Source organism: Schistocerca nitens, chromosome 4 (genome assembly GCF_023898315.1).
Source record: "Schistocerca nitens isolate TAMUIC-IGC-003100 chromosome 4, iqSchNite1.1, whole genome shotgun sequence".
Lineage (NCBI taxonomy): Eukaryota > Metazoa > Arthropoda > Insecta > Orthoptera > Acrididae > Schistocerca > Schistocerca nitens.
The window spans coordinates 19,429,902-19,455,905 of NC_064617.1; the positions used below are offsets into that span (position 1 = coordinate 19,429,902).

At 43.4% G+C, this 26,004-nt stretch overlaps 1 protein-coding gene across 1 annotated transcript in view; it reads left to right on the plus strand.

Annotated features, from left to right (window-relative positions):
• The window catches only part of LOC126251374 (transient receptor potential-gamma protein-like), a 586,511-nt gene that overhangs the window by 477,231 nt on the left and 83,276 nt on the right, over positions 1-26,004 (plus strand). The window contains exons 19-21 of the mRNA XM_049951758.1: positions 14,046-14,210; positions 14,244-14,315; positions 14,400-14,475. Of these exons, the coding sequence (XP_049807715.1) occupies positions 14,046-14,210; positions 14,244-14,315; positions 14,400-14,475 (313 nt within the window). The remainder of the gene's footprint in view (positions 1-14,045; positions 14,211-14,243; positions 14,316-14,399; positions 14,476-26,004) is intronic.

The following is a 26,004-nucleotide window of genomic DNA, read 5'->3' on the forward strand; positions in this document are numbered from 1 at the left end:
GTGAGAATTGATTCCCTTGTTGTGTGTTTGAGCAGTCGAGCTCTTATGGCTCATGGACCCTCGTACACGAGAGACCTATTTTTTTTCTTCGATTTTTGGGCATCGGTACCCCACTATCATAACACAGAAGGCATGGGCCCGTTAGTGAAAAGATTTGTTTGTTAGATCTGTGTTTGACAGTTTAACCTTGCGGAGTCAGAACAAGCGTGCAAGCGTTAACTGATTCAGAGCGCGGTCCTGTTGTACGCTCCGGAGCTGCACACGACCGACGCCCTCACTCTGGGGGCCGAGTCGGCTCCTCGGAGAGCAGAGCACACGTTGCTCGCTCGCCGCCTGGGGCTGGCACGTCCAGAGCCCTCGGCGAGACGGCGGTGCTGCAGCAACCACGGCTAGCCGTCGCTCTGGCCGCGTTAACGCACGTACGCGGAGTGCCTTAGCGCGTCTTCTCACGGGACGTGGGAGCCTTCGTGGACTACGACCTCGTCGCGTTGGGTGATGTCAGAGCGATCACTGTAGTGCGAAGCGTGGAAGGTAGAATCTGCCGATTCGGGCGTTCGTCTCGCGGAGAGGGACGTGACGAGTGAAGTGGAAGATCGGTTTTGTGCTACATAGGAGAACTTAGGAGATGGCGCTCTGAATTAGGTCATGTGAATCTGAAGTTTGTATTTGGTGGTTTTTAGGGTTTAGTACCTCAGTTGGTAAAAACGAAACCCTTATACACTGAAGAGCCAAAGAAACTGGTACACCTGCCTAATACTGTTACGGCCCCGCAAGCATGCAGAAGTGCAGCAACACGATGTGGCATAGATTCGACTAATGTCTGAAGTAGTGCTGGAGGGAACTAATACCGTGAACACTTCACGGCTGTCCATAAATGCGTAAGAGTACGAGGGGGTGGAATCTCTTCTGAACAGCACGTTGCAAGGCACCCGAGATATTTTCAGTAATCATACAATGTAGGCTTTCACGGCCGGTGTTGTCTTTAGTTGAAACTTCCGGGCTGAGAGGCCGTGGTCGATATATAAAATTTCTACCTGACGTTTCGTCTCCATCTGCGGGAGACATCTTCTGAGGCCGTCCCGCTACTGCCACTGAACCTCCAGGTACTCTAGCATTTATAGAGCGCATAGAGAGCACCACCATTCGTCACGTGATGCCGACGGTATGCCTATCTTTGGAAGGCGTCTTCATTCTCGATTAAGAGTAATCGATTGTCATTCTGCTGGCGCAACGTCGACATCCATATTTTGTCCAACTTAAAATCTTCCTCTTTTCTATTAAAATTGTTATGGTGTTTGTGAATTTCTATTGCTTCTCTACACATGCGCGCATGATAATGGGATGTTCGTGCTAGAACGCTTGTCTCATTAAATTTAATTTCGTGATTCCCATCTCGAAAAACATGCTCAGCTACGGCCGATTTTTCGAAACGTCAGGTAGAAATTTTATACATCGACCACGGCCTCTCAGCGCGGAAGTTTAAACTGAAGATTTTCAGTAATGTTCATGTCTGGGGAGTGTTTAACTCAGAAAAGTGTTCCTGGAGCCACTCTGTAGCAATTCTGGACGTGTGGGGTGTCGCAAAGTCCTGCTGCAATTGCCCAAGTCCGTCGGAATGCACTATGGACATGAATAGATGCAGGTGATCAGACAGGATGCTTACGTACGTGTCACCTGTCCAAGTCGTATGTAGACGTATCAGGGGTCCGATATCATTCCACCTCCATGCTCCCCACACCAGTAGAGAGCCTCCACCAGCCTGAACAGTCTCCTGTTGACATGTAGGTCCATGGATTCCTGAGGTTGTCTCCACAACCGTACACGTCCATCCGCTCGATACAATCTGAAACGAGACTCGTGGACCAGGCAACACGTTGGCAGTCATCAACAGTCCAATGTCGGTGTTGATGGGACCAGGCGAGACATAAAGCTTCGTATCAAGCAGTCATGAAAGGTACACGAGTGGGCTTTCGGCTCCGAAAGCCCATATTGATGATGTTTCGTTGAATGTTTCGCACGCTGACACTTGTTGACGGCCCAGAACTGAAATCTGCAGCAATTTGCGGAAGGGTTCCACTTCTGTCACGCTGAACGATTCTTGTCATTGCTCCCGTCCTTGCAGGATCTTTTTCCGTCCGTACACTCGTGAAATAGTCGTAGGGGAAGATCGCCACTTCATCGCTATGTCGGAGACTCTGTGCCCCATTGCTCGTGCGCCGACTGTACACGGTCAAACTCACACAAATCTCGACTCCAGCAGTAGTATCCTACAACTGCGCCACACACTTGTCGTCTTATATAGGCGTTGCCGACCTCAGAGCCGTATTCTGCCTACTTAGATATCTCTGTATTTGAATACGCATGCCCAGTTTCTTTGGCGCTTCAGTGTGGGATGAGTCTGCTCTCGATCAGTCCGTCTGTCTGTTCGACTTCTAAAACCCCTTTTTCTTAGGAAGGGGTAGGGAGAGGTATCCATTTGCAGTTTGTCCAGTATTAAGGTCTTTGGTTCCTTGGCGGCGCGAACACTTTTAGCTTCTAAGTCAATGCAATCGAAAGATACTGTTATTTATGTTACATATTTTGATAGTCGCTAACTCACTCGAGATCGCGGGATCAGATCTCGGTCGGATCACCGATTTTTCGGTCTTCGTTTTAACCTTGCGTTCACTTCTCAACGATATGAGGAGTCGTCAGAAATAACACGTGGTTCGGGTTCCACGTTAAACTGTAGGTCCGCGTCATCCATTTGGATAACTGGAGTATGTCAGCAACGAACTGGCGTCCAGTAGAAAGAATTGCACCACCCATCGAGATAAACGAAATGTTCAGTATCTGTACAAGTATATAAGTTTGTACGAAGCCTTAAGAGTGCGGGTCCTAGGCGCACTGGTCCGGTTTTATAATTTTTTATATTATAACATTCGTGCTATGAATATCAACCGTCCCAAATTACCGGCACATTGTCTGACGAAAAAACATTGCCTTTGCTACGATTTGGTGTAATAAAATGACAGAAGCTACCTATCGGTACTTCAAGGCTTTTCGCATTTGATAATTTTCATACAGTAACTTGAGTGCTGCAGAAGTGTACCACTTCAGTGCTACGGTACGCTGACGACTCACAAAGAGCGCGTCGATTTTGGTACAGTTTACTACAGTTAAATACCAAGTAGTTCAAAAATGGTTCAAATGGCTCTGAGCACTATGGGACTTAACATCTGAGGTCATCAGTCCCCTAGAACTTAGAACTACTTAAACCTAACTAACCTAAGGACATCACACACATACGTGCCCGAGGCAGGATTCGAAAGTGCGACCGTAGCGGTCGCGGGGTTCCAGACTGTAGCGCCTAGAACCGCTCTGTCACACCGGCCGGCCTTTAACAAGGAAAAAATGTATATATTCTAAATAAACGGTCTCACAAGTAACATTACTGTAGTCGAATTTATTAGTGCACGTAATAATGGAATTAGCAAAATGGGACGGAAATCGGAAGATGTAATGTGCATGTACACACAAACGAGTGATTACAATTTCAGAAATATTGGGTAATTTATTGAAGAGAAAGAGCTTGAGAAATTGAGCAAGTCAATAGTCCGTTAGCCCACCTCACGTGTTCTAATAGAGGATGGAGGGAAAACAAGGGTCAGAAGTCAGTAGGCAATTTACGAGCAGTTAGGAGCAAACGCAGAAAGACAAACGTCCAGGAAAGTCCAGTTCATCGCGTGAGGCGCCACCAAACGGTGTCACGAGCCACCTACGAGAGGCGCGGATTTCCAGACTCGATTGGACGTTCGCAGCAGAAGACTCGAGGATATCAGGGTCCGGTTAACACTGTTTATTTACCATCAGGCCAGATGCTGCCCTGAAAGCTGTTCTAAACATTTGGAAAAAGCTAAAGAGGCAACCGGTTGCGCAACAGAATTCAGTGTCTGAGCGCTAACACAAGCAGTACAAACTTTGAGAGTAGCACTCCAAGTGAGAAAAACAGACTTGTCAGAGCTTACCCGAGGCCAGCGGTGAGGTGGACGGAGTTGGCGTCCCAGAGGTCTGACTGAGAACTCCGTCTGAATATAAAAACATGGGTTTTTGAAGGCTAGCTGTGGCGTACTATTTCTTCCTTCCCTGAGTCGGCCCACCAATCCCCGCGCAGTTTACAGGCTTTGGCTCTACACCGCCATGGTGCCTCTGGTCAGTCACATTCAGATTCCTCCCCTACTCCTACTTGGTAGGTAGCCATGTTTCTGGACTTTACATTAATATCCTCCAGGTTTGGTGGCACCAGCGTTCAGCTGAAAGCTAAACGGCTCTGCCCTTCCTCTTACAGCTAGCAATAACAGTGTTGTATGTTGTACGTCACTTTGCCACGCCAGGAGGCCTTTTTTTGTGTCTTAGGGTGTATAGACCCTCACGAAGTTGAATAAATATTTGTTTTTTAAAATGAAATATAAATGACATATTGAAACTTAATTAACCTTCACATAATGACTGAGACCTCCCTTAGGTATTCCTCTGTTTCAGGACTAAGCACAGAAATGCTTTGTTTTAAAGTGACAATTATTTCACGCTGCTATACAGCGTGATTCAGCTGCCCTACCGATTTTGTTTTATGGATGTGGCAGTCTTATATCTGACCTTCATAAACCACATGAGATTTTCAATTCTCTTGCTTACTTCGCAGAAACTATTAGTCCTGGAGAAAAAATTAACAGGATCGTTTTGTAGGAATAGGTAAATTCTGTACTGGGATCCATTCTCGATAGAGGCCGTAGTTTTTGAGGTAGTCAAGAAAAATTTACAAAAGTGGCCTTCAAGCACACCGCCAACCCAATACTCAGCCGCCACTGGTCAGCATTTCTAGTATGTTGCTGAAGGCACCAGCTTCCTACATCACTCTACAAAATATTGCGACTGCTGGAATTACTTCCCACATTGGACCGTTTTTTGTTCTTCATTGACTGGCCTTATTACGCCAAAATTTAATGTGATTGTGACATTTCCTTACATAGTAGCTTTATAAGTTGTTGTTTCTTTATGGTTTTTGTCAGTTGTCCTTGGGAATCTGTAGATGTGTGTGTGCTTAAACTTCCACTGGTCTCCAACTTGAGCTGCAAACCCGAGACGAGCCGAGAGTCAGAGGAAATATCAGAAAATACGTCTCGGTCCAAGTACAGTGTACACACCTCGCATTCTCCACCACGAATTTCTTCCGCAGGCCACAGTTAAACCAATCGCGAGCCAGATCCTGGCCGCGGAATTCCGGTTGCCCACCCGTGGTGTAAATGGTCTACTGTGCCGGTCATTAGAACTGCAGTATCATAAAGAGGGCCCACACCAAACGTCAGATCTATTGTACACTACAAGGTTGCTTATGCAAACCAGTAGCGTAACGGCGCAGGTGAACAAAGTAGGCGGATCCATCTATGTCTTGTACACAAAGAAAGGTTAAGCGTGTTTCTCACTCACAAACTGCACTTTAGTATCGGTCGTTTTGGAAACGTTGGTGCTATGTCTCGTCCAAGACGGATCAGCACGCGTCGAAGTGTTTATTGGCACTGTGATTAACTACTGTGTGGTACTGCCGCTCGCATTGGTCCGGATCCCACGACTGTCGCACGAACACGGAATCGACGGACTCGGGAGGCTACTAGTACTGTACGTCACGCAATGCCCAGCCCGGCGCGACTAGCTCTCGAGAGGACACAAGTATTGTTGCGCTGGCCGTGCAGGATCGCGTCACGCACCTCGTCTGCAGCGAAGCAAATGTCCACAGCGTGTGTGGCGCAGCGGACCGGCGGCGCAGTCGCCGTCGTCGCGCCTTCTTCTGATGGGGGAGCACAGCCGTGCACCTGTATGACGCCTTCTTTTCAGACGACTCCCAGCTCCACGGGCGTAACCGTGACTAAAGGGTCCAAGGATGTTCACAGATTGCAGTCGTCATTGTTGTCGTCGTCATTCGCCTACCTAATAATATCTCTTCTGGTTCGTGTAGGCAGCAATAGCAACAGCAGATGTTATCTTCACTAAGTGTTAAGGGCGGTGGCTGGCCCTTTCTCCAACATCTCATTAGTGTTATCTTTTAACAAGATCTAAATAAGATAATGCAAGACCGAAAGTTGCCCAAGCCATCCTCACCTACCTTGACGGACAGTTGCCCTGTGCAAATCTGCTGCGGACTGAAAACATCTGGTCAAGGTTTGCCACCACTTTCGGCTTCTGGCACAGAGTCGAAGCAGCGTGTCAGATGACGTTCCCGTATCTGTCATGTGAGCTCATTTCGACCCAATGCCCAGCTGGGTTCATATGGCCGCAACAGCTGCGTAAGTCGGGTGACCTTGAACGAGGTTCGCCTGGCTGCCACCAGAGCTCGGAGGACCGCGCTATAGTTCTAACTAAGCGCGGTCCGCTGGAAAAGCCTTCTTCCGGTCCGCCATTGCAGTTTATCGGAGCGCTACTTCCCGCCGCGCCCAGTCAGCTGCTAATTATCTGCAGGAAGTGTGACGTATGGCGCGGCTCTTATCAGTACTTGCAGGCAGCTCAGCCATGTTCTGACGACTTGTAGTTGTCCCTGTGCTGAATTTCGCATCTTCTATATCCCCAAATTTAATAATGTATTCTTCGCACTATGGGACATACGTAAAATTGGTAATTTCGAAATTTATTCACTGATAGCGAATTCTTTGACATCAATTGTACAAGATATACACATACTACCTATTAGTGACGTGTGAAAATATGTTCCGGAGCGGGACTCGGATCCAGATTTGCTGCTTAATGCGGGAATTCTGGGTTAGAGACTTGGTCTGGCGTGACTTGCCATATGTCACTAACAGGTACTGTAGTACACCTATACCTAATACTTCAGATGTCAAAGAATTCGCAGCCAGCGAATAAATCTGGAATTATTCCTCAGCTCTCAGCAACGTCTGTTCTTTCAGAAAAACAAGTAAGTGTTTCGGTATTTGCTGCCGTTACCTGCTGTTGCAGTTTCAATGGCCGGCACTGTGTCGGATAGCTAATACACCTGTAGTCATCCTCGTGTACTCAAAGGATTTCGATATTGATATTTTTAACTATGGAAATAAATTGGTGAAATATTTGGAGACGTGCTTCTCGTGGTATATCGCTGCTGTTTCGTCTGTGCTCTCGATCAGTGTCTGCCTATCGCCAGTTTCTGGGCGCGCGCCACGCCCAGTTATCGGATCGACCCGAGCTGCAGCAGGAAGTAGTCGGCCGCCGCCGCCGCCGCTCGCCGCATCCGCCGGGCACGCTCTTGGATTTGTAGCAAAGGCTGAAGTACTGTAAACGTTTTCTAACAGGGTGACTGTTTCGTAAAATCGCGTCACAGTTCTCATATGAAAGTCCAGGAAAACTATTTGGTTTTGCCAACTGAGATGTTAATTACCAATAAATACACCCTGTTTGTCTCTAAATAAGAAGTGGAAGACATAGTAATATGTTGCATGCGCGACAGATACACTTCTACAGGCTGAATCACAATTCCACCGACAACGTTTCAAAGGTTGCTCAGCGATACATTCAGACTATTTTGGTATAATGGATCCACAGGTTCAGTGGCTCGTTATAGAGTAATAACGTTATCAAGATTTATGCGGCTCTTTACATCGCATTCACTATTGATTTTGTGAACGTACCTTCACAACAGTAAAGAAGTCCGTAGTAAGCAGTAACCAGAAAGTAAAAAACACAACAAACAACACAGAGTAATACAATAACCCTCAGAAGAAACGCTGTAATGCGATGCGGTTGCGCAGTCAGAGATCGTTCATTACGTCGATTAGCTTCTGGATGTCGTTGTTTGAAAGTTCGACGAATTATGTGTTTTCTACTGGTGTTAGCTGTTGTTATGCGAATACGAGCAGGGGCTAGGAATTTATCAATTGCTTGCTTTAATCATAAATATATGTCCGAGTGATGCTAAATCTTATTATCTTTACGTAAAGAAAAGTATCAGCGTCTGAATAACATTGAAATTCTGAGTTGCACCTTTAACTTTTTTCACGAAGTTAGTGAATTTGCTCATGGCACTTTTGTTACCTGTGTCTGCTGTCACGTACAGAACTCAAATTAATAATCAACTTAATAAGATTGAACCTCGAATTGCTGAAGTACTCATATATCACCACAAAAAAAAAAAAAAAATAAAAAAAAAAAAACACTGAATAGTTGAGGAATTATGAATGAGAATTACAAAAATAACGAAAAGTTTTTATTAATCCCTTTATAACTACAACGAGCTGATAAATCTTCCAAAAAGATGACAAACACAAATCAGGGGAAGGATAGTACACGATTGGCAAAGGAATCACTGGGGTGCAAGGTACACAAATTCTCCCCCGAATTAATCCCTTTCACAACACAATCTCATCTTGTTTACGTGAATCTTCTGTGTGGCCCAGTTGTGTTCAAATGGAATCAGCTACGACCGAGTATACCACAAACTATGAACAGGGAGCTGTGAACATCAGTTATGGACGCTACACCGGTGCAGCAATGCTTTAGCCTATCGCTTTGATTCGGGCGGCAGCAGAAAGCGGCGCGCTGTGGGCAGCGAGTGGCGCACTGCGCCAGCTGTTTGTTGTCTTCTGGCGCGTCCACCAAAGTCTGCAGACTGCACCGACAGGCGGGAACTTCCCTGTCAGAGCCCCGAAGTCCCAGCGGATTTCACTGTGAGATGTACTCGTTCGCCGGTCTCGCCAAACCATTTGACTCGTAGGCACGATGGTACGTACTGGAATTGTCAAACATCAGACGGCCGACTCGGGAGGAATAAGTTCTCCCTCGCGACACACGATATGTCCGAGACGATATGCAATTCCACTTTCGGCACAGCTGGAAACTGCCACTGGCTCTCAGTCGACTGCAAGTTACAGACAAGTCTCATCCACCGGGGAAAGACCTCAAGTTCTCCACCACGGGAGCACCAGAAGACGAAGAAGACAAAGAATCACAACTACTTTCCACCAAGCCTCCGAAGAGCTATCGACCCATAACCCTTCTCTGCCACCTGTTTAAGCTCTATGAAAAATTGATCCTCAACAGAATAGAGAAGATCGTTGACTCGAAGCTAATTCCACACCAAGTAGGTTTTAGACCTGGAAAGTCCTGTACCAGTCAAATTCTGGCATTGACGGAACATATCGAGGATGGGTTTGAGAATAAACTAATCACTGGGCTGGAACTAGTCGACCTAGGTTCCGCCTATGGTACAGTAGATCACCGGACACTACTGCATAAAACCTACGAGACCCTGAAATCCCTGCTCCAAAATAGACAGTTCTTCGTAATGCTTCAGGGGAAAAAGAGTCGATGGCGGAATCAGAAAAATGGGCTCGCCCAAGGGAGCGTGTTGGCGCCAATCCTATTCAACATATACACAAATGACCAACCAAGTCCAGACAAAACCAAAACGTTTGTATATGCAGACGACCTGGCAATAACAGTTCAAGGCAACAGGTTTGAAGCCATCGAGGAGAAACTAGAAACCGCCCTTTCTACAATGTCAACCTACTACAAAAAGAATTCTCTAAAACCCAATCCCTTCAAAACTCAAGTGAGTGCATTCCATCTGAACTCGAGGCAGGCTCAATGTTACCTGGGATGGGACATTACTACAACACACAGATACTCCCACCTACCTTGGCGTCGTGCTGGACAGAACATTGACGTACAAATATCATTGCATAAAAAACAAGCAAAAAAGTAGAAGCACGAAATTCCCTAATAAGAAAGCTGTCCAATAGCAAATGGGGTGCCAAACCTACCGTGGTCAGAACTTCAGCCCAAGCTTTCTGCTTCTCAAATGCCGAATATGCCTGCCCGGTATGGTGCAGATCCGCCCACGCAAAAGAGGTAGATATTAGCTTGAATGAAACATGCAGGGTAGTGACAGGCTGCATGAATACAACCGCCATAGAAAATCTTCACAGGGCCGCAGGTTTCGCAAACCCTGACCCACGTAGGAAAGCCCATGAACATACCGAGAAGCTAAAACAAACCTTTGATGCCCGTCACTCAATATTTGGCCTAGAGTGTGGCCCCAGCAGACTCAAATCCAGACGCCGTTTCCTAAGTTGCGCCTTAGATGAGCTCCCCATCTACTATCCACTAAGAGAGGACCCACCAAGCGGCGTTTATGGTGATTGGAAAACCTGAAGAATGCTTAACAGCATCAGAACTGGGGTGGCTTCTGTGAAGTGTAATCTGATCAAATGGGGTTTGTTGGACGAAAATGACGACAAATGCGACTGCGGCACTCGACAGGACATGGAACATCTCCTACAGTGCCCAGCCTGCCCCCACAGATGCACCCTCGACGATCTATGGCTGGCTAAAGAAGAAGCATTGGACACTGCCCAATACTGGGCGAACAAATTGTAGTTTCCCGACACGAAAAATTAAAGTAAGTCCACAAAGCCTTGGTACAGCTGCCGAATTAGCAAAAACGAAACCGCCTACGCATTGTACAGACCAATCAAACTATCCTCTACTCATCGAATGTCCCCTCTTGACTATTCTGTTGGTCTGGTAGCCAATCCACACACTGCACGAGGGAGCAAGCCTTTGCTTTGCATATCCTGAAAGCAGCCAATCAGCGACTCAAAATCTCTCTTGTCTGAAAAAAGATTTTAGTCTGGCGAGGCGTCGTTCTTACGGTAAGCGTGGCCATACTTGGACAAAAAAATGTCTACCTAGGCGGGACCACAATCCCTCATTTACAGAGAGATCTAATCTTTCCAGGCCGACCATTTCCATTTTCTGAAAGAAGGCTGTTAAACTTGCCAGACAGTCGGGTCCATGAAATATATGTTTCTGTCGCTCGCTAAAAGAACCTGGCGACTTCCTAGCGTCAGGGGAGTTACAGTCTTGTCTCGCCTAAAGATGCGCTGCAGCCGCTCCGTCCGTGTCGTCCCAGCTTCTAACGTGAGAATGCTGCTTCTCACAGTCACTCGCATTACCAGGTCGTTGGACTCAAATTTATGGCCCGCTGTCCAGCTCTCTCCGTCTTCTCCGTAGCCTCCACTATGGCCTCTCGGGTACAAGCTCTTTACAGGTCACACATGCAGTTATATGAACAGTCTGCCCACAATTTCCTCTTGTAAAAGAATTATAAACCACACATACCAAAAGTAGCACTGGGGAACACCGAGATTATGACGAATATTAATCTCACTAATAGTGTTGTTGAAATGAGTGGCATGTCACTTCTCACAATCCTCGTGATACGTTGCTGTGCTGACGAGCTTTTCGCTGAGAGGAATTCGTTTGGCGTCTGCTAAGTAGTGGTTAGCGTTACTCCAGTTGTTCTTTAATTATTTTTGTTGTTTTAAGTGCTGCGCCGATTAGCTTGGCATCTACTAAATGTTGCGTTGTGATGACACGTCGTTGCCATTGTACCATGTACAATCCCATCGGTGTTAGTAACATTCATGAGGAGTGGGTACGACGCCCATACAAGCATATCCGTTGCAGGGTGTGCCTTTCGTTGCAACTATTTCCCTAAATTGCGTGTTAGTAAATAGCATAAGGTTCACACTGTTTGTGGTTATATTGCAGCGCATACGGAATTGAGTGGGCTTAGTTCATCAATTTTTTCTAATATGTCTCTAGGCATGGTGCTCATATTTGTTGTTTTATCACCAAGTTTGACTAATTGTTTGTTCTTCAGGTGGTTTCCAGATTACGTTCATCCGGGGGTCACTGGTTTTGGAAGTTGTTAAGTAGGGCAGTCACTTAGGTGGCTGTTATTTGCATTTCATGTTGGGGACGGTAGGACAATTCTGAACTGTAGTGAAGCTAATGCCCGATATATCTTACGTCAGTTCAAGTGGCTTACTTTCTGTATCTAGTCGTTAGTCTCCATACGAGGTTATACTTCAGCATATATCAAGTTGGCCACGATCACATATCGAATTACGTTGTAAAACACGTATAGTCTTAAGACTCGCAGAGTGTGTGGCTTAACTGCCACAGTTGGTTGTCAGTTCTGGTATGTGACTTGGATGTTGTAATTAGAGTTGTTTAAGTATCGCGATAGGGATAAACCACAGCCTTCCACTTACACTTGCAAAAACTTCTATTCGGATTTACTGGTACTGATTGTATCAAATAACTATTCACTGTTACTACATAAAGTCAATTATCTCAACACTTTCCAATAATTACTTTTTGGCAATGTGCAAAACACTTTAGTCACTTTTATACTGTCACAACTACAAAAAGTGACTGAGGCATATTAGTCATTCTTGCTTATATAGAGCATCACTGAGTAACAAGAGGCGTTCCTTGCAGAAATGATTCCACGAAAAACTAGACTTTGAGTAATTTCCTTTTCAGCCCACACTTACTTAATTCAGAGAGCACTGATTGAGGTGGAAATGCGACAGTAGCTCCAATGATTATAAAGAAGAACTGAATCATTACTGGGAAGTCATACCAGCACAAAGGTGAATTCACTTTGTCAGACGCAGCATCAGTTCTTACACATCTCATTTAACATTTAACAAAACTTTTAACGAAATATTTATTAAACGGAGAGATTTTGATTGGGATACAGGTTTCGACACACTGTCGTAAGTACAAAACCCAAAGTCCCTTCTGTTAATCTTATCTACAATGAAGAGTTACTGCTACGTTGGCGAAGATAATAAATCAGTTTTAGCGGAAATTTCTTACACATAATTTAAAATGTTTAATCCAAGATATTTTCTCTCGAAAAATATTCCATTGTTGTCACTTCACATATATACGTAAGGAATCTTGAAAATGCAGATAGTATGGCTGTTCCCGTTCTGCCACTGTCTGATCAGATGTAAGTGCTTGTAATCAGCTTGGGACAGCAAAGTTGCTCTGGCCACAGATAAACAGCGTGAGAACGCACAGTATGATTTCCAGCCGAAAGAATAGGTTTGGAAGGTACGACGCTACTGCGTACAGCACTGATAAGTTTCAGGCGCTACACTCTGATTAGAATTAGTTGGAGTGTGATGTTGAATGTGTGAACTACAGTCTGCTCTTCACGGTGATAGAAAAACTCATTTCAAAACATCTGAACTTACATACAGTAAACATGAATCTAAATATCTTCAACATTTCGCGGCCCTGTCAGCAACTGTATAATTTTAATTTTAATAATGAACAGCCTCAGTTGCACCGTTTACCTAGAATTTACCTAGGTGTCAGTCCACTATGGACAAACGGTAGATACTGTTATTCTGAAGAAAGTTGGGTTATCCCGACTGAAACCTAGGTAAATGGTGCAACTGAGGCTGTTCATTATTAAAATTAAAATTAATACATGAAATTGGTTTGTGTAAGAATCTTGACAATGTGTTCCTCATTTTAATTAGGGCCGTTGTTTCTTCAAAATAGGCGAAGCTTTTGCTCGAAAAATGTTTCCTACTTCAGAATGGAGAGGCGGAATGTTATGTGCTACGAAAGTGGTGACATAATGGGAGCCGACATTGTTTTTGCAGACTGCTCCTACTTGTATGTTGCTGGCAGAAACAATCCACTCCTGTCCTGTCCCTTGCAGTACAGTCCAGTCCCTTGCAGTACAGTCCAGTCCCTTGCAGTACAGTCCTGTCCCTTCCAGACCAGTCCTGTCCAGTTCTGTCCTGTCAATTCCGGTCCAGTCCTGTCCAGTTCCTTGTGATCAAGTCCAATACAGTCCTGTGGAGTCCCTTCCAGTCCAACCCCGTCCAGTTCCTTCCAATCCATCCACATACAGTATCTTTCAGTCCAGTTCATCATTCCAGCCCAGTCGAGTCCAATCCAATCCAGTCCCTTCCAGTCCAGTCACACACATCTCCTTCTAGTCAAGTCCAATCCAGTACCTTCCAATCCATTCTTGTCCTGTCCATTCCAGTCCAGCCCTGTCCAGTCCCTGGACTAGTCCAATCCAGTCTCGTCCAGTCCCTTCCAGTCCAGTCCACTCTCATGTCCAATCCCGTCCCGTCCTGAGCACTCCAGCCCGGTTTACTGACTGCCGAGTGCCTGTATCGGGTGCCTCGACGTGCCGGCAGGTTCCACATGAAGCGGTCGTCGTCGCACAAGCGGCGCTGGGGCACGCTGATCGAGGCGGCGCGCTCGGGCCGTGTGAGCCGGCTGATCGGCCGCAGCCGCTCCGAGGACTCGGTGTGCGGCTGCCACAGCCAGGGCTGCCCGCAGCACGCCCACGGACACGGCGCGTGCACGGTGGCGGCCGCCGGGGTGGCCAACAGCGCCAGCCCTGCCTCCACAGAGTCGCCGTCCGACTCCAACCCCAGCCTCAGCGAGGGCCTGCACCACGCGCTGCCCTTCCAGCACCACCACCACCACCACCACCTACAGCACCAGCAGCCGCACCACAACAGCTCCAGCACCAACGGAGGAGGCAGCGGGGGCGGGCCCCTCGCCGCGCTCAAGCGCAAGAGGAAGAAGTTCTCCGCGTCGCGCGCCATCGATGCTGTCGAGGTGAGGCCCGCTTTCTGGAACTTTCGATCCACTGTCTGAACTCGTACACTCAAAGTCACGTGTAAGTAGTCGGTACTGAGAGCACAGAATAACTCGGTCCGCAGACGCACAGGCGGGCAACGGCTTCGGTGCAGGCTCAGTTACGAAAGGCCGCTGCAGCAGTTGGTCAGCTGAGGCAGTCACAGAGGTGCTCGTCCCGCACAGCTTGAAAGCTGCAGCTCGTCAATTTGCAAACGGTGTCCACTAATATGACCGGGACAGTCGCTCCGAGTCTATTGTTTCTCGTCTGACAAAAAATATAAGATGTAGTGTAAAGAATAACATTGCTCATTATGATGCTGACATTGTAAAAACAATTGAAAAAAAGTCAGCCAAATGTTTTGTGAATGATTCGTTTAAAAGTAAGAAACAAAACTGGTTAGAGGAGCATTTTATGTACCTCATGTACTAACTCCGTCTACAGGCCGCAAGCGACCCATCGGGACCATCCGACCGCCGTATCATCCTCAGGTGAGGATGCGGATAGGAGGGGCATGGGGTCAGCACACCGCTCTCCCGGTCGTTATGACGGTTTTCTTTGACCGGAGCCGCTACTATTCGGTCGAGTAGCTCCTCAATTGGCATCACGAGGCTGAGTGCACCCCGAAAAAAGGCAACAGCACGTGGCGGCGGGGGATGGTGACCCATCCAAGCGCCGGCCACGCCCGACAGCGCTTAACTTCGGTGATCTCACGGGAACCGGTGTATCCACTGTGGCAAGGCCGTTGCCTATGTACCTCATGTACTGTACATTATATTGAGCATCATTCAAAAGCGTGTAAAATATTTCTCTATCCTTCCTTACTTTTAGACAAATAATTTTACAAAACATTTGATCAGTTTCTATAATTTTTTTTTTTTCTGTTTTCAACATTCGTTCAGAGAGCATGGCCTTATTGACAGATCTGCTTTCCTAAGGTTTCCTTTTCTCTAAATGTCGTGAACTTACTACTTGAGTCGAAGGAAACAATTTTGACAGTTTAAGTATCACACCAATCTAATCTTTTGTGCTCAAAATAGTTGGGCTTCGAAGAGATGAACTTTTTCACTCTACGCAACGTGATTAACCTAAAGCGCTCACATATTTTTTTCCAAGACTAGACGTCACGCTGATTGTTCCGATAACCCATTTGTGCATTCTTCGTTTGCCTATGAGAATTCAGACAAAAACCCATTGTGTAGTTTATAAGGAGTTTTGTTTTCACTCCTCTCGAACATTTAACCAATAAAGAACATGTCATGTGGAACTGTATCTCAGTCCCACGGAAACCTTCCCGCCAATATCAAAATACAGAGTTCTCTTCTCCTGCTTCCGTATCTTTCTGAAGTAGTAGAATCTGTGAGAGCACCGCTAGCTGTGTTTCCCGTCTCTTTCTGTATTCTCTTCATAGCGCACTTGGAATAAGTAGCGGTTCCTGCTACCTTCTAAAACACACTATTTACTGAGACTTCTGCTTCCTTGTTTGCCTGTTCTAACAAATATAACGGCACTACATTCAGTGTGTATCACAATTAATGGCGTAAACGACATAGTTGAACGTATACAAAACTAGAAATAAAAGTCTCAGTTAAAATAGCTCCACAAACAAACTTTTTGCGAGGTAATTGCGATTTACTGGCTACCAGGAACTACTGACTTGATTCTGTTGAAACGTCGTCCCAGTTAGGAAAAGGTAAAATTACTGTAAAACAGTAAGAAAAGTTGTTAAAGATACTGTAGTGAAAGTGGACGCATTTTGAATGAGCACGACAACAGTTGCATGACTGTACTCGTGGTTAATGCAGCTGTTCAGTGTCGTTCTTGTAACCAGATGCAGTCCTGCATCCGTTGCCGCAATGAGTTCAAGTATTATAGAGGATATAATATTCACACCTTTTTTAATTATTTAAAACAAGTTATGTTTGAGGTTTTGTAAAAAAGTGATGAAGTACTTCACTTTCCGAAAACTGCAAGGACCTACAATGGGAAACGGTAATTTGGTTCAAAGTTTGAGAGATACTGATGGCATAAGGTGCGAGTTGGAAATGGAGCAGGGCAGTTGTTATTTGTGATGGTAGGCGTTAGTGAAGAAGGAAGATAGGTCAGGAAGGGTGGGAAGGGGAGGACAGGGATTGGGTTAGCCATGGCACTCACAGCATCTGTTGTCTGCAGTAAATAGACCGCAGAGTGTTATATTTGCAACCTGAGGTCCGATAAGGGAAACAAAGTTGGATGCTTAAAGATTCGAGCATCAGATTACGAGGAAGACCATTCGACACAGAATGGAAAATTAGAATTTCAAAAGCTGACACCACATATCAGAATGAGTGCAGTGATGAGGCTACTAGTATGAAACTCAGTAAAAAATCGGCTGACATGGCTCCAGAAATTAAAGTCAGAATACTTTATGCGAAAAGGGTTGTAAATCACCTAACACGATGTACGAAAATCTCTCGAGCGACGCTCGATTCACCTGAGAATGAAATCCCACCCGTCTACGAATCAGTCCCACTGCGTGAGCTCCGAGTGAGACAGTCGTGTGTGTGCGCCGCCAGAGTGGTCCTGCCGGTCTCGAGGCCGCCCGCGCTCTGCGCTCTGTATTCATTCTCCGCCACAGTGTTCGTGCTGTATCGTCTCTGTCTTTGGTGGAGTCAGTCAGAAATCTCAGCCAGCAGACGATCGACCCTGTCGGTGCGAAACGTTCCAGTCTGGCCACCGGGCGGCGCCAGTGTACACCGTGGCGACTCCCGCGTCGTTCTCGCGCTGGCTCGATGCACGTTGCGGGATGATGCACCATCGCCTCCCGCATCCTGAGTGGCTTACAAGCGGTTGGCGGTAGTCAGAGTGGGGCGAACACTTCCTTTAATCCGCAGCTGTCCGTCTTCCGGGAAAGCCTCACAATATCAGCTCTGTGTGGCATGTGGAACCCTATTCTCATCAACGTCAGGCTGTGAAGTATTACACGTAGGAGGGGATTTCACACTCTGAAAGAGAATTTGGTGGGAATATGCATAATGTGAGTTGGAATGATGATATAAGGTGTTTGTATAACTGTGGCAGTATTCCAGGTTTGGAAATAAGACAGGAAGCAATGGCATAGTTGGAGCCGAGTTTGCGTGGGGCGTATTGGATATACAGAGGTGTTCACTGAATGTGATAAGGGTAGGAAAAGTGATTAGCTAGTAATGGATTCGTGTACAGGACGGTAAACGGTGCATGGGGGCTTAATTAAAAATAGAATGCAAATAATTTTAATTTTTGCTTTAGTAGCTGTCTGTCCGATTACGAAGTCTCGTAAACGGTTGGCCCTGACTGTTATTATTACGCAATCTGACTGCTTAGAACAACAACAAGGAATGAAATGGAAATTTTCATTAACACAATTAATTAATTAAGTCCCCAGCAACTATAAAACCAACGCAACAACAAGCACAAGAGTAACTGTTCTGTGTGTGGGAGTGTGACTCAACGTACGCATCTGGCACGGTTCTTCTTCAACAACACAAGAATTTTTAAATAACATTTATACTGAATTAATTAAAGGAAATAAAAATACCATAATTACTCAAGAGAACCACAATTACACTCTAATCCAAGAACACAAGCCAGATGCTTTGTTGACTGAACCTGTAATGACGCATTATTTAAAACATGGAAATAATGAAAAATAAATCAAGTTTCGTTACCTTCATATATTGATGACAAGCACTCAAATTATTACAATATATCTCCACACCGACTCGCTATTACAACATCTCAACAAGAATTTTTCAGTATCACATCTCAGCAAGCACTCCCTACTAGCACATCTCAACACGAACTGACTACCACGAGTCCTGGACAAGCACTGACCTCTAGCACATATCAATAATGACTGCCCGTGGAGGCGGCGGAACAATGCTCTCTAGCGATCTCTGGCGCTGTGGCTCAGTGTAGCCACCTTTCATATGCCCTTCCTCCACGGCTAGAATTTGATGGTATTTTTGCCAGCATTGGTGGTGAAAATACCACCAAATTCGTCAAAAAATACAGACAAAAATAAAAGATAATATTAATACGTAAACATCATATAACTAAATAAATTTTTGGCTTTGCACTGACCTTTCAATAACCTATTATATAGAATACAGTAAGCAATACAAATTCTGTCATACATGTGACTTTACATAACAGTTTACACAAGTATTATGTGGTTAAACAGTTCAATCAATAGCGTCAGCAATGACGAATATGTGCATGTAAGAGTCTCTTAACTTTTCACAAACAGTAATACACAAAAATCAGTTTATACAAATATTCACATAAACGCTTTCCATAGCCCAAGAATAAGAAGTTGACAGTTCCAGCAGTAGCACCCAGCAATGGTCAACAGGTGCAAAACCAACAAGTGACATTTTTTTTTAGTAGAAACAGTCCATCAGTGGCACCCAGTAATGTTGAATAGGTGCAGACACCAACAAGTAACACCATTTCAGTAGAAGCAGTCAATTAGTGGCACCAGCAATGTTGATCAGGTGCACACAGTAACAGGTGACTTCATTTCAGTAGAAGCGATCCATCAGTGGCACCCAGCAATGTTGAGCAGGTGCAGACACCAACAAGTAACACCATTTCAGTAGAAGCAGTCCATTAGTGGCACCAGCAATGTTGATCAGGTGCACACAGCAACAGGTGACTTCATTTCAGTAGAAGCAATCCATCAGTGGCACCCAGCAATGTTGAGCAGGTGCAGACATCAACAGGTGACATCTTTTCGGTAGAAGCAGTCCATCAGTGGTACCAGCAATGTTGAGCAGATGCACACAGCACAGGTGACATCTTTTCAGTAGAAGCAGTCCATTAGTAGCACCAGCAATGTTGATCAGGTGCACACAGCAACAGGTGACTTCATTTCAGTAGAAGCAATCCATCAGTGGCACCCAGCAATGTTGAGCAGGTGCAGACACCAACAAGTAACACCATTTCAGTAGAAGCAGTCCATTAGTGGCACCAGCAATGTTGATCAGGTGCTGACCGCAGTCTTTATGGACTATCACTATCGCGAATCACACTGTTCATCAGCAGAAATTAAACATGTCCTTGTGGCACCAATCATGTAGAGAAGGTACAAGTAACAGTCCATAATTTTTTACAATCACTGATCACACAGTTCATCAGCAGAAATTAAACATGTCCTTGTGGCACCAATCATGTAGAAAAAGTGCAAGTAACAGTCCATACTATTCACCATAACTACTGAGACAGTTCAGTCATGAACAGTAGTTTGAATGCACATACAATTTCTTTAACAAATTATTATCAATGCTCTTACACTAAACATACAAATCATAATAAACACACAAATGATATCAGGTAATTGTCACATTAACTATTACAGTACACAATAACAGTTAACCTATAATATTTATGGGTGTCAGTGCAAGCCACAACAAACAAGTGAAATAATATTTAGGAGATAGGTTGGGATCACTTCTCTGGGATTATAAAAGGAAAACACACAAAACACATCCACTCATCTTTCATCCACATTAAGTACTACTGTGTAATTGAATAGTGTTAACTGTGTAAATGCAATTCTGTCAAAATTTTATGTTCATCATGTGTATCAAGTAGTAGTGGCAGCAATGTATAACAGTCAATAATAGTTAGTCAACGTCATAGTCATCATGTCAAGACCAATGTTTGCCAAGCCAGATCAAATTGTACTGTTGCTGAACAACTGTCAGGAAGCCAAGATATGCAAATACTTCCTCTCTTCAAAAAAAAGTGTATACTGCTTAGTGATTTAACAAAGTGTGTGTATAGACAATCTTCCTTCCACTTTAGTGTTCTAGTCTGCCATCTTCATCCTCCTTGTTCCATATAAACCAACAAAAACAATATGCTCCTCATTTACTTTACCTCTTATCCACCAAAACTCCAATAATCATCACTAATCTCAATACTTCACTAATACCTCATTTACCTTACCTCTTGTCCACGAAACTCCAATAATCATCAACTTCACATAATCTCAATACCTCAATAATACGTCGATACATATAAACCTCAGCACCAATATCATTTCACTTCCATAACAACTCTTTCCTCTAGTCAGTCTCCTCGAACAAGTACAGATAAAATCCTAGTGCAACTTCAATTCAGCATCCCATGCAATCCGAAGACACAGTGTCAACACACAACCTCTGTATAATCCATCTGACCCAAATCTTCTACTCATTATAAATTATAAGATACATTTTGGTTCCTTGTCCATCATTAAATAAAAGAAATGCATACATGAGCTCTAACAGACTTAGTTCGAATAACTCTCAGTAATTAAGTACGATTACGGAGTGTGAATGATCATAATATTTCACAGTGTGTACACCACTTCAAGAATCATAGCAGAAGCAAACATGTGGAGTATTTTTTTGTGTCAAGTGTCACTTCCTATTTCAATTGCTCACGAAAATGCAGTGTAATACTGTCAATGGTCTAAACCTAGTTTTGGTCTGTCATGTCGTTAGCTTCCTTCCTATTAGCATAAATTTATACAGATTCCATAAAACCTCAGCTCATGTGACTTCTATGACTTTCTTGTACTAATGTCGTTCATCGAATTACTGCAGTTCATTTTCTTATCTTAAAAATATAAGGCACTAAGCGTAAGCAAAACATGCAATAGCGAGTAAATATACCAGTAGAGAACAGAATGTCAACAAGTGGATGCAGCACAATTCCTACAACGAGGCTCTGCCAAGCGAACAATCTATAATTAATACCACAGTGTAACCTAAACTCTATGTTCGTACACTGTACATCAGCATTGCTATATTCTAAATTGAAGAGTAGTTATGACAACAAAACAGAAATGTGTAAATATGCAATCCATACAAAAAGCAGCAAACATATATCTTACGTGATAAACAAGTCATTAGCATCATATCAGCATAAGCAAATAAATGTTTATATGTAATCTTAATAAGTAAACATGAAGGCGCAAGCAGATAAATCACAAAGTATAACTTACATATCTCACCACATCAGCACAATTAATCAGGTGACAATTATAATTTAAATAAATAAGCACAGCAGGCACATAATAGAAAAATATGACATCAGTGAAAAAGCATAGCAGCCAAGCGATGCATAATATATACAAATAACAACCCTGTTCATTAATTAATCATTGTCAAAATCAGTTAATATGCGTAAGCACGTCGCTTCACTAGTAAATTCATAGAACATGAAATTAGCACAAAGTATGTATCACGTAATCGCAAGCAGCAAATTACGTCTGAAGTACGTACCTAAGTGGAATTATGTTACCTGAAAAATAAACTCAATTAACCGTTACCTTTTTTTGTTTATTACTTTCTTCTTCGAAATGACCTTCTTCCTGAAAATTTTCTCCAAAGCAAGTCGTCTTAACGTCGGACACGCACAGAATTTACCTGAAGGTCTTAAATACTTTATACAACCGTATCCTGAAAAATACTGAGCGTTAATAACATAATTTACCAAATCACTATAGTTTTATACTGAATTTAATCCGAGAAATTAGACTGTGTATTTGTTTACGGCTGTCAGTGCATTCACACTGGGCGCTCGATCAGCTGTAGGCGCGTGACGTAAGAAGTGATTGTTTGCGGTCAACGACTGCCTTGTGCGGCGCGCCGACTTGACTGTTGCTTTGAGTACGCGCCGCCGCCAAAACACAGCGCGGTATCCTTGTACTCTCCGCATGTTTACATGTAGCTGTTAGTTTCTCTAAAGTATGTCATTCCACAAAAATGTTTCAAAATTATATCATTCCACAAAAATTTTAACGTTCGATATATGATGTATTCCTTTAGAGCGTCGAGATTTAAGAGTTTCTACTTCAACAGTGTTATCATGAATAATTTTGCGAACTCTATATGGACCGTTATAAAGCAGAAAAAATTTGCGACACAAGCCTTTTCCTTTGTGAGACAAACGATGGGACTTAATTAATACCTTTTGACCAACTGACAAAGTTTTTAAACGACCAGGACGCTTAGCTGATTTCTCTCTTCTTGCAGCCGCAGACGCAATATTTCGTAGGGCCATGTTCACAACTTCAGAATGCCGCAGTTTTCGTGAAGGCGGAAAAGGAACGATTTCAGAAATGCGATTTGTTGGTGCTTTGTTTTTTAATATCAATAGAGGCGGTAAAGAAGTTGAGTCATTAGGAAGTTCATTCATAATGTTTTGAAAAATATGAAGATACTGATCCCAAGTTCTGTGATTCTGATGACAATAAAGACGGCACAATTTATTGATTTCCTTCATCCATCTCTCTGAAGCATTAGATTGAGGGTGAAAAAGTGAAATAAAAATTGGTTTAATCTTACGACGCCGTAGAGTACGAAGCCAAATTTTAGAGCGAAACTGTGATCCATTATCTGATATAACCTTATCAACATGACCAACTTCTTTAAGAAAATGTTTGATGAAAGCGTTAGATACTGAACGAGCTGTTGCTTTGCGTAACGGTGTAAAACACACATATTTTGATGTCAGTTCCACTGCTACGAAAATGTACGCAAAACCATTAGTAGAACGAACCACTGGACCGAACAAATCGACTGCAGCCATGTCCTTTAATTTCGCTGGAATGATAGGAAACAACGGTGCTCTGTGAGAAACAGTTGGCGGCTTAGCCTGTTGACATAATTTGCATTTGGCAAGAACATATCGAATACGTTTTTCCATATTACTGAAGTAGCAATTTTCTCGTAATTTATGAAAGCATTTTCTGGGACCAAAGTGTGCATAACTGAAATGTGTAAACGAGGTGTGGCCAAATCATCCAATCTAACAAAGCGTCTAAGAAAATTACAAACTCCAAGGAAACTACGAACATCATGTTCTGTGGAAGGAACAGCATAATTACGAATAGCGTCTAGTTTCTCTGTATCAGGGAGAATACCTTCTGTAGAAATAATGTGACCGAGAAATTTCACCTGAGAACGACCAAATTCTGATTTTTCCAAGTTCAATGTCATGCCAACTCGTGCAAAAATACGTAATAATGAATCCAAAATTTTGTTGTGCTCACTCCAAGAACGTTTAGCAATAAGAATGTCGTCAACATAAGAAGTAATATTGTCACGAAGATAAACAGGTAAAATTTCATTTAAACTACGAATGAAGGCTGCTGAAGATACAGTAAGTCCAAACGGTAATTTCCGAAGTCACTTTCGGGTAAAATCGTCAAATCCGATTATTGTTTACCTACTGTCTAGACAGATATATAGTAGAAGAGTTGTTTTTATAGATGCAAAGAATAGTGAAAGAGTAGGCAGCGGTGCGGAAAACTAAAAGGGAAATAGCACCACTACAGCTCGGGGCCCTGTGAGCGCTACGGCACATATTCACTTAGTGCAGTGAATCCCCTGAGGACGTTAATAGCTGCACATAAATTTCAGTTTGTGACTCAGTGGCAAATCTGGCGGAAGTGCGCACGTAAATCGATCCAACCATGAACATGGACGTATGTCATTCCTAGAATTGCAAAAGATCTTAAATTTCCGAACAGTCAAGAAGTGTTTACAGTCAAAGCTTCCGCCTCGCGGCGACAAAGACCTACCGCGTCTGTCCCAGTCCCAATGTCGATTATTGTCAAGTTCCCGCGCCTGGCGCTCTCTTGTTACATCCCGTAAATGAAGCAAATTACTTTCTTCAAAGCCCTCTGCTATCTGTGATACTAAAATTCGTCTGCTGTCTTTTCCTACGATTTCACCTTCGATTTGTTTGACTTGCTTTCGTAATGCCTCTACTTCGCTTTTAACGCGTTCATTAAACTTTCCCTGATTTTCAACCTGCTTATTTATGTTATGGTACTCTTCGGTTTCTGCAAATGGTAATGGAGCTGTATCATCTGAATCTCTATCCCCATTTAAACTAAGACTTGTCAATTTATCTGAAATCTCCTCAACTCTTTCCGTTAAGTCACCTATTTTTTCTTTCTGTTTATTTACGTCTTCCGTAAGTGTTGCGACTCGGGTTTCAGTGTTGATACATTTGGTAGTTAACTGTTCATATTGTTGTGTTAGATTATTTATTCTGTCATTTGGTACGGATTCCTCGATTCTCTCAAATATCTCTTCCTTATCGTGTGCACACTGTAAATTTAACTCTGAAAATTTCTGTACTATCACGCGATCTCTCTCTTCCTGTTCTCTATCCTGTTCCCTTTGTCTAATCTCTACTGCAATTAATCTATTATTGTGAGCATTCAAAATCGGTTGTACTTCTTCTCTGATTTCTTTCTTTAATTCATCTTTCATATTTTTGAAACATGTCCCTATTCGTGAGTCTAATCGTGTTTCCATTGTTCCTATCTCAGTTTTTAATTCAGATCCTAACTGTGATGCCAGTGAGTCAAACCGTGTTTCCATTGTTTCCATCTCTGTTTTAATTGTTCCTATTTGTGATCCCAACTGTGACCCCAGTGAGTCTAACCGTGTTACCACTGTTTTTAATTCAGATCCCAAATTTAATATTACACCCATCAACCGCTGCATATCTTCTGTCGTTAATATCGTATTCTGAAAATTTTTTGATTGTGAAAAGTTTTGAACTGGTTCCGGACTATTTTCCCGACTTATTACATTGTTTTCAACTCCATTATTCATCATACTGTTGTCCTGTGTTGGCGAGTTCGCCATGTCAACAATTTCGTCATTCTCACTTTCCATCATTTTTGCCTTTTTCATCGACCGCGTAATCATTTACAAAACATACAAAACTCGTCACTATATGAAAATTACACACAATGCCTCCTTATTTCCAACAATACCATTCACACGAAATGTTTCCCTCAAACACGATTAATCGAACAATTGAAATAATTGCACTAAATTGTCAAACCCATAGACAAGACAACAACAAAAATTTTGAAAAATACCATTAGAAGAATGCCAATTACCAAATCTACACATGCAATATAGACTACAATTACTAAACTACAAATTACTACAACAATACTACTGCCTAATATTTTTACAATCAGAAGAATTCCAAGGGACGATCCTGGCAGGGTCGCCACGTGCATGGGGGCTTAATTAAAAATAGAATGCAAATAATTTTAATTTTTGCTTTAGTAGCTGTCTGTCCGATTACGAAGTCTCGTAAACGGTTGGCCCTGACTGTTATTATTACGCAATCTGACTGCTTAGAACAACAACAAGGAATGAAATGGAAATTTTCATTAACACAATTAATTAATTAAGTCCCCAGCAACTATAAAACCAACGCAACAACAAGCACAAGAGTAACTGTTCTGTGTGTGGGAGTGTGACTCAACGTACGCATCTGGCACGGTTCTTCTTCAACAACACAAGAATTTTTAAATAACATTTATACTGAATTAATTAAAGGAAATAAAAATACCATAATTACTCAAGAGAACCACAATTACACTGTAATCCAAGAACACAAGCCAGATGCTTTGTTGACTGAACCTGTAATGACGCATTATTTAAAACATGGAAATAATGAAA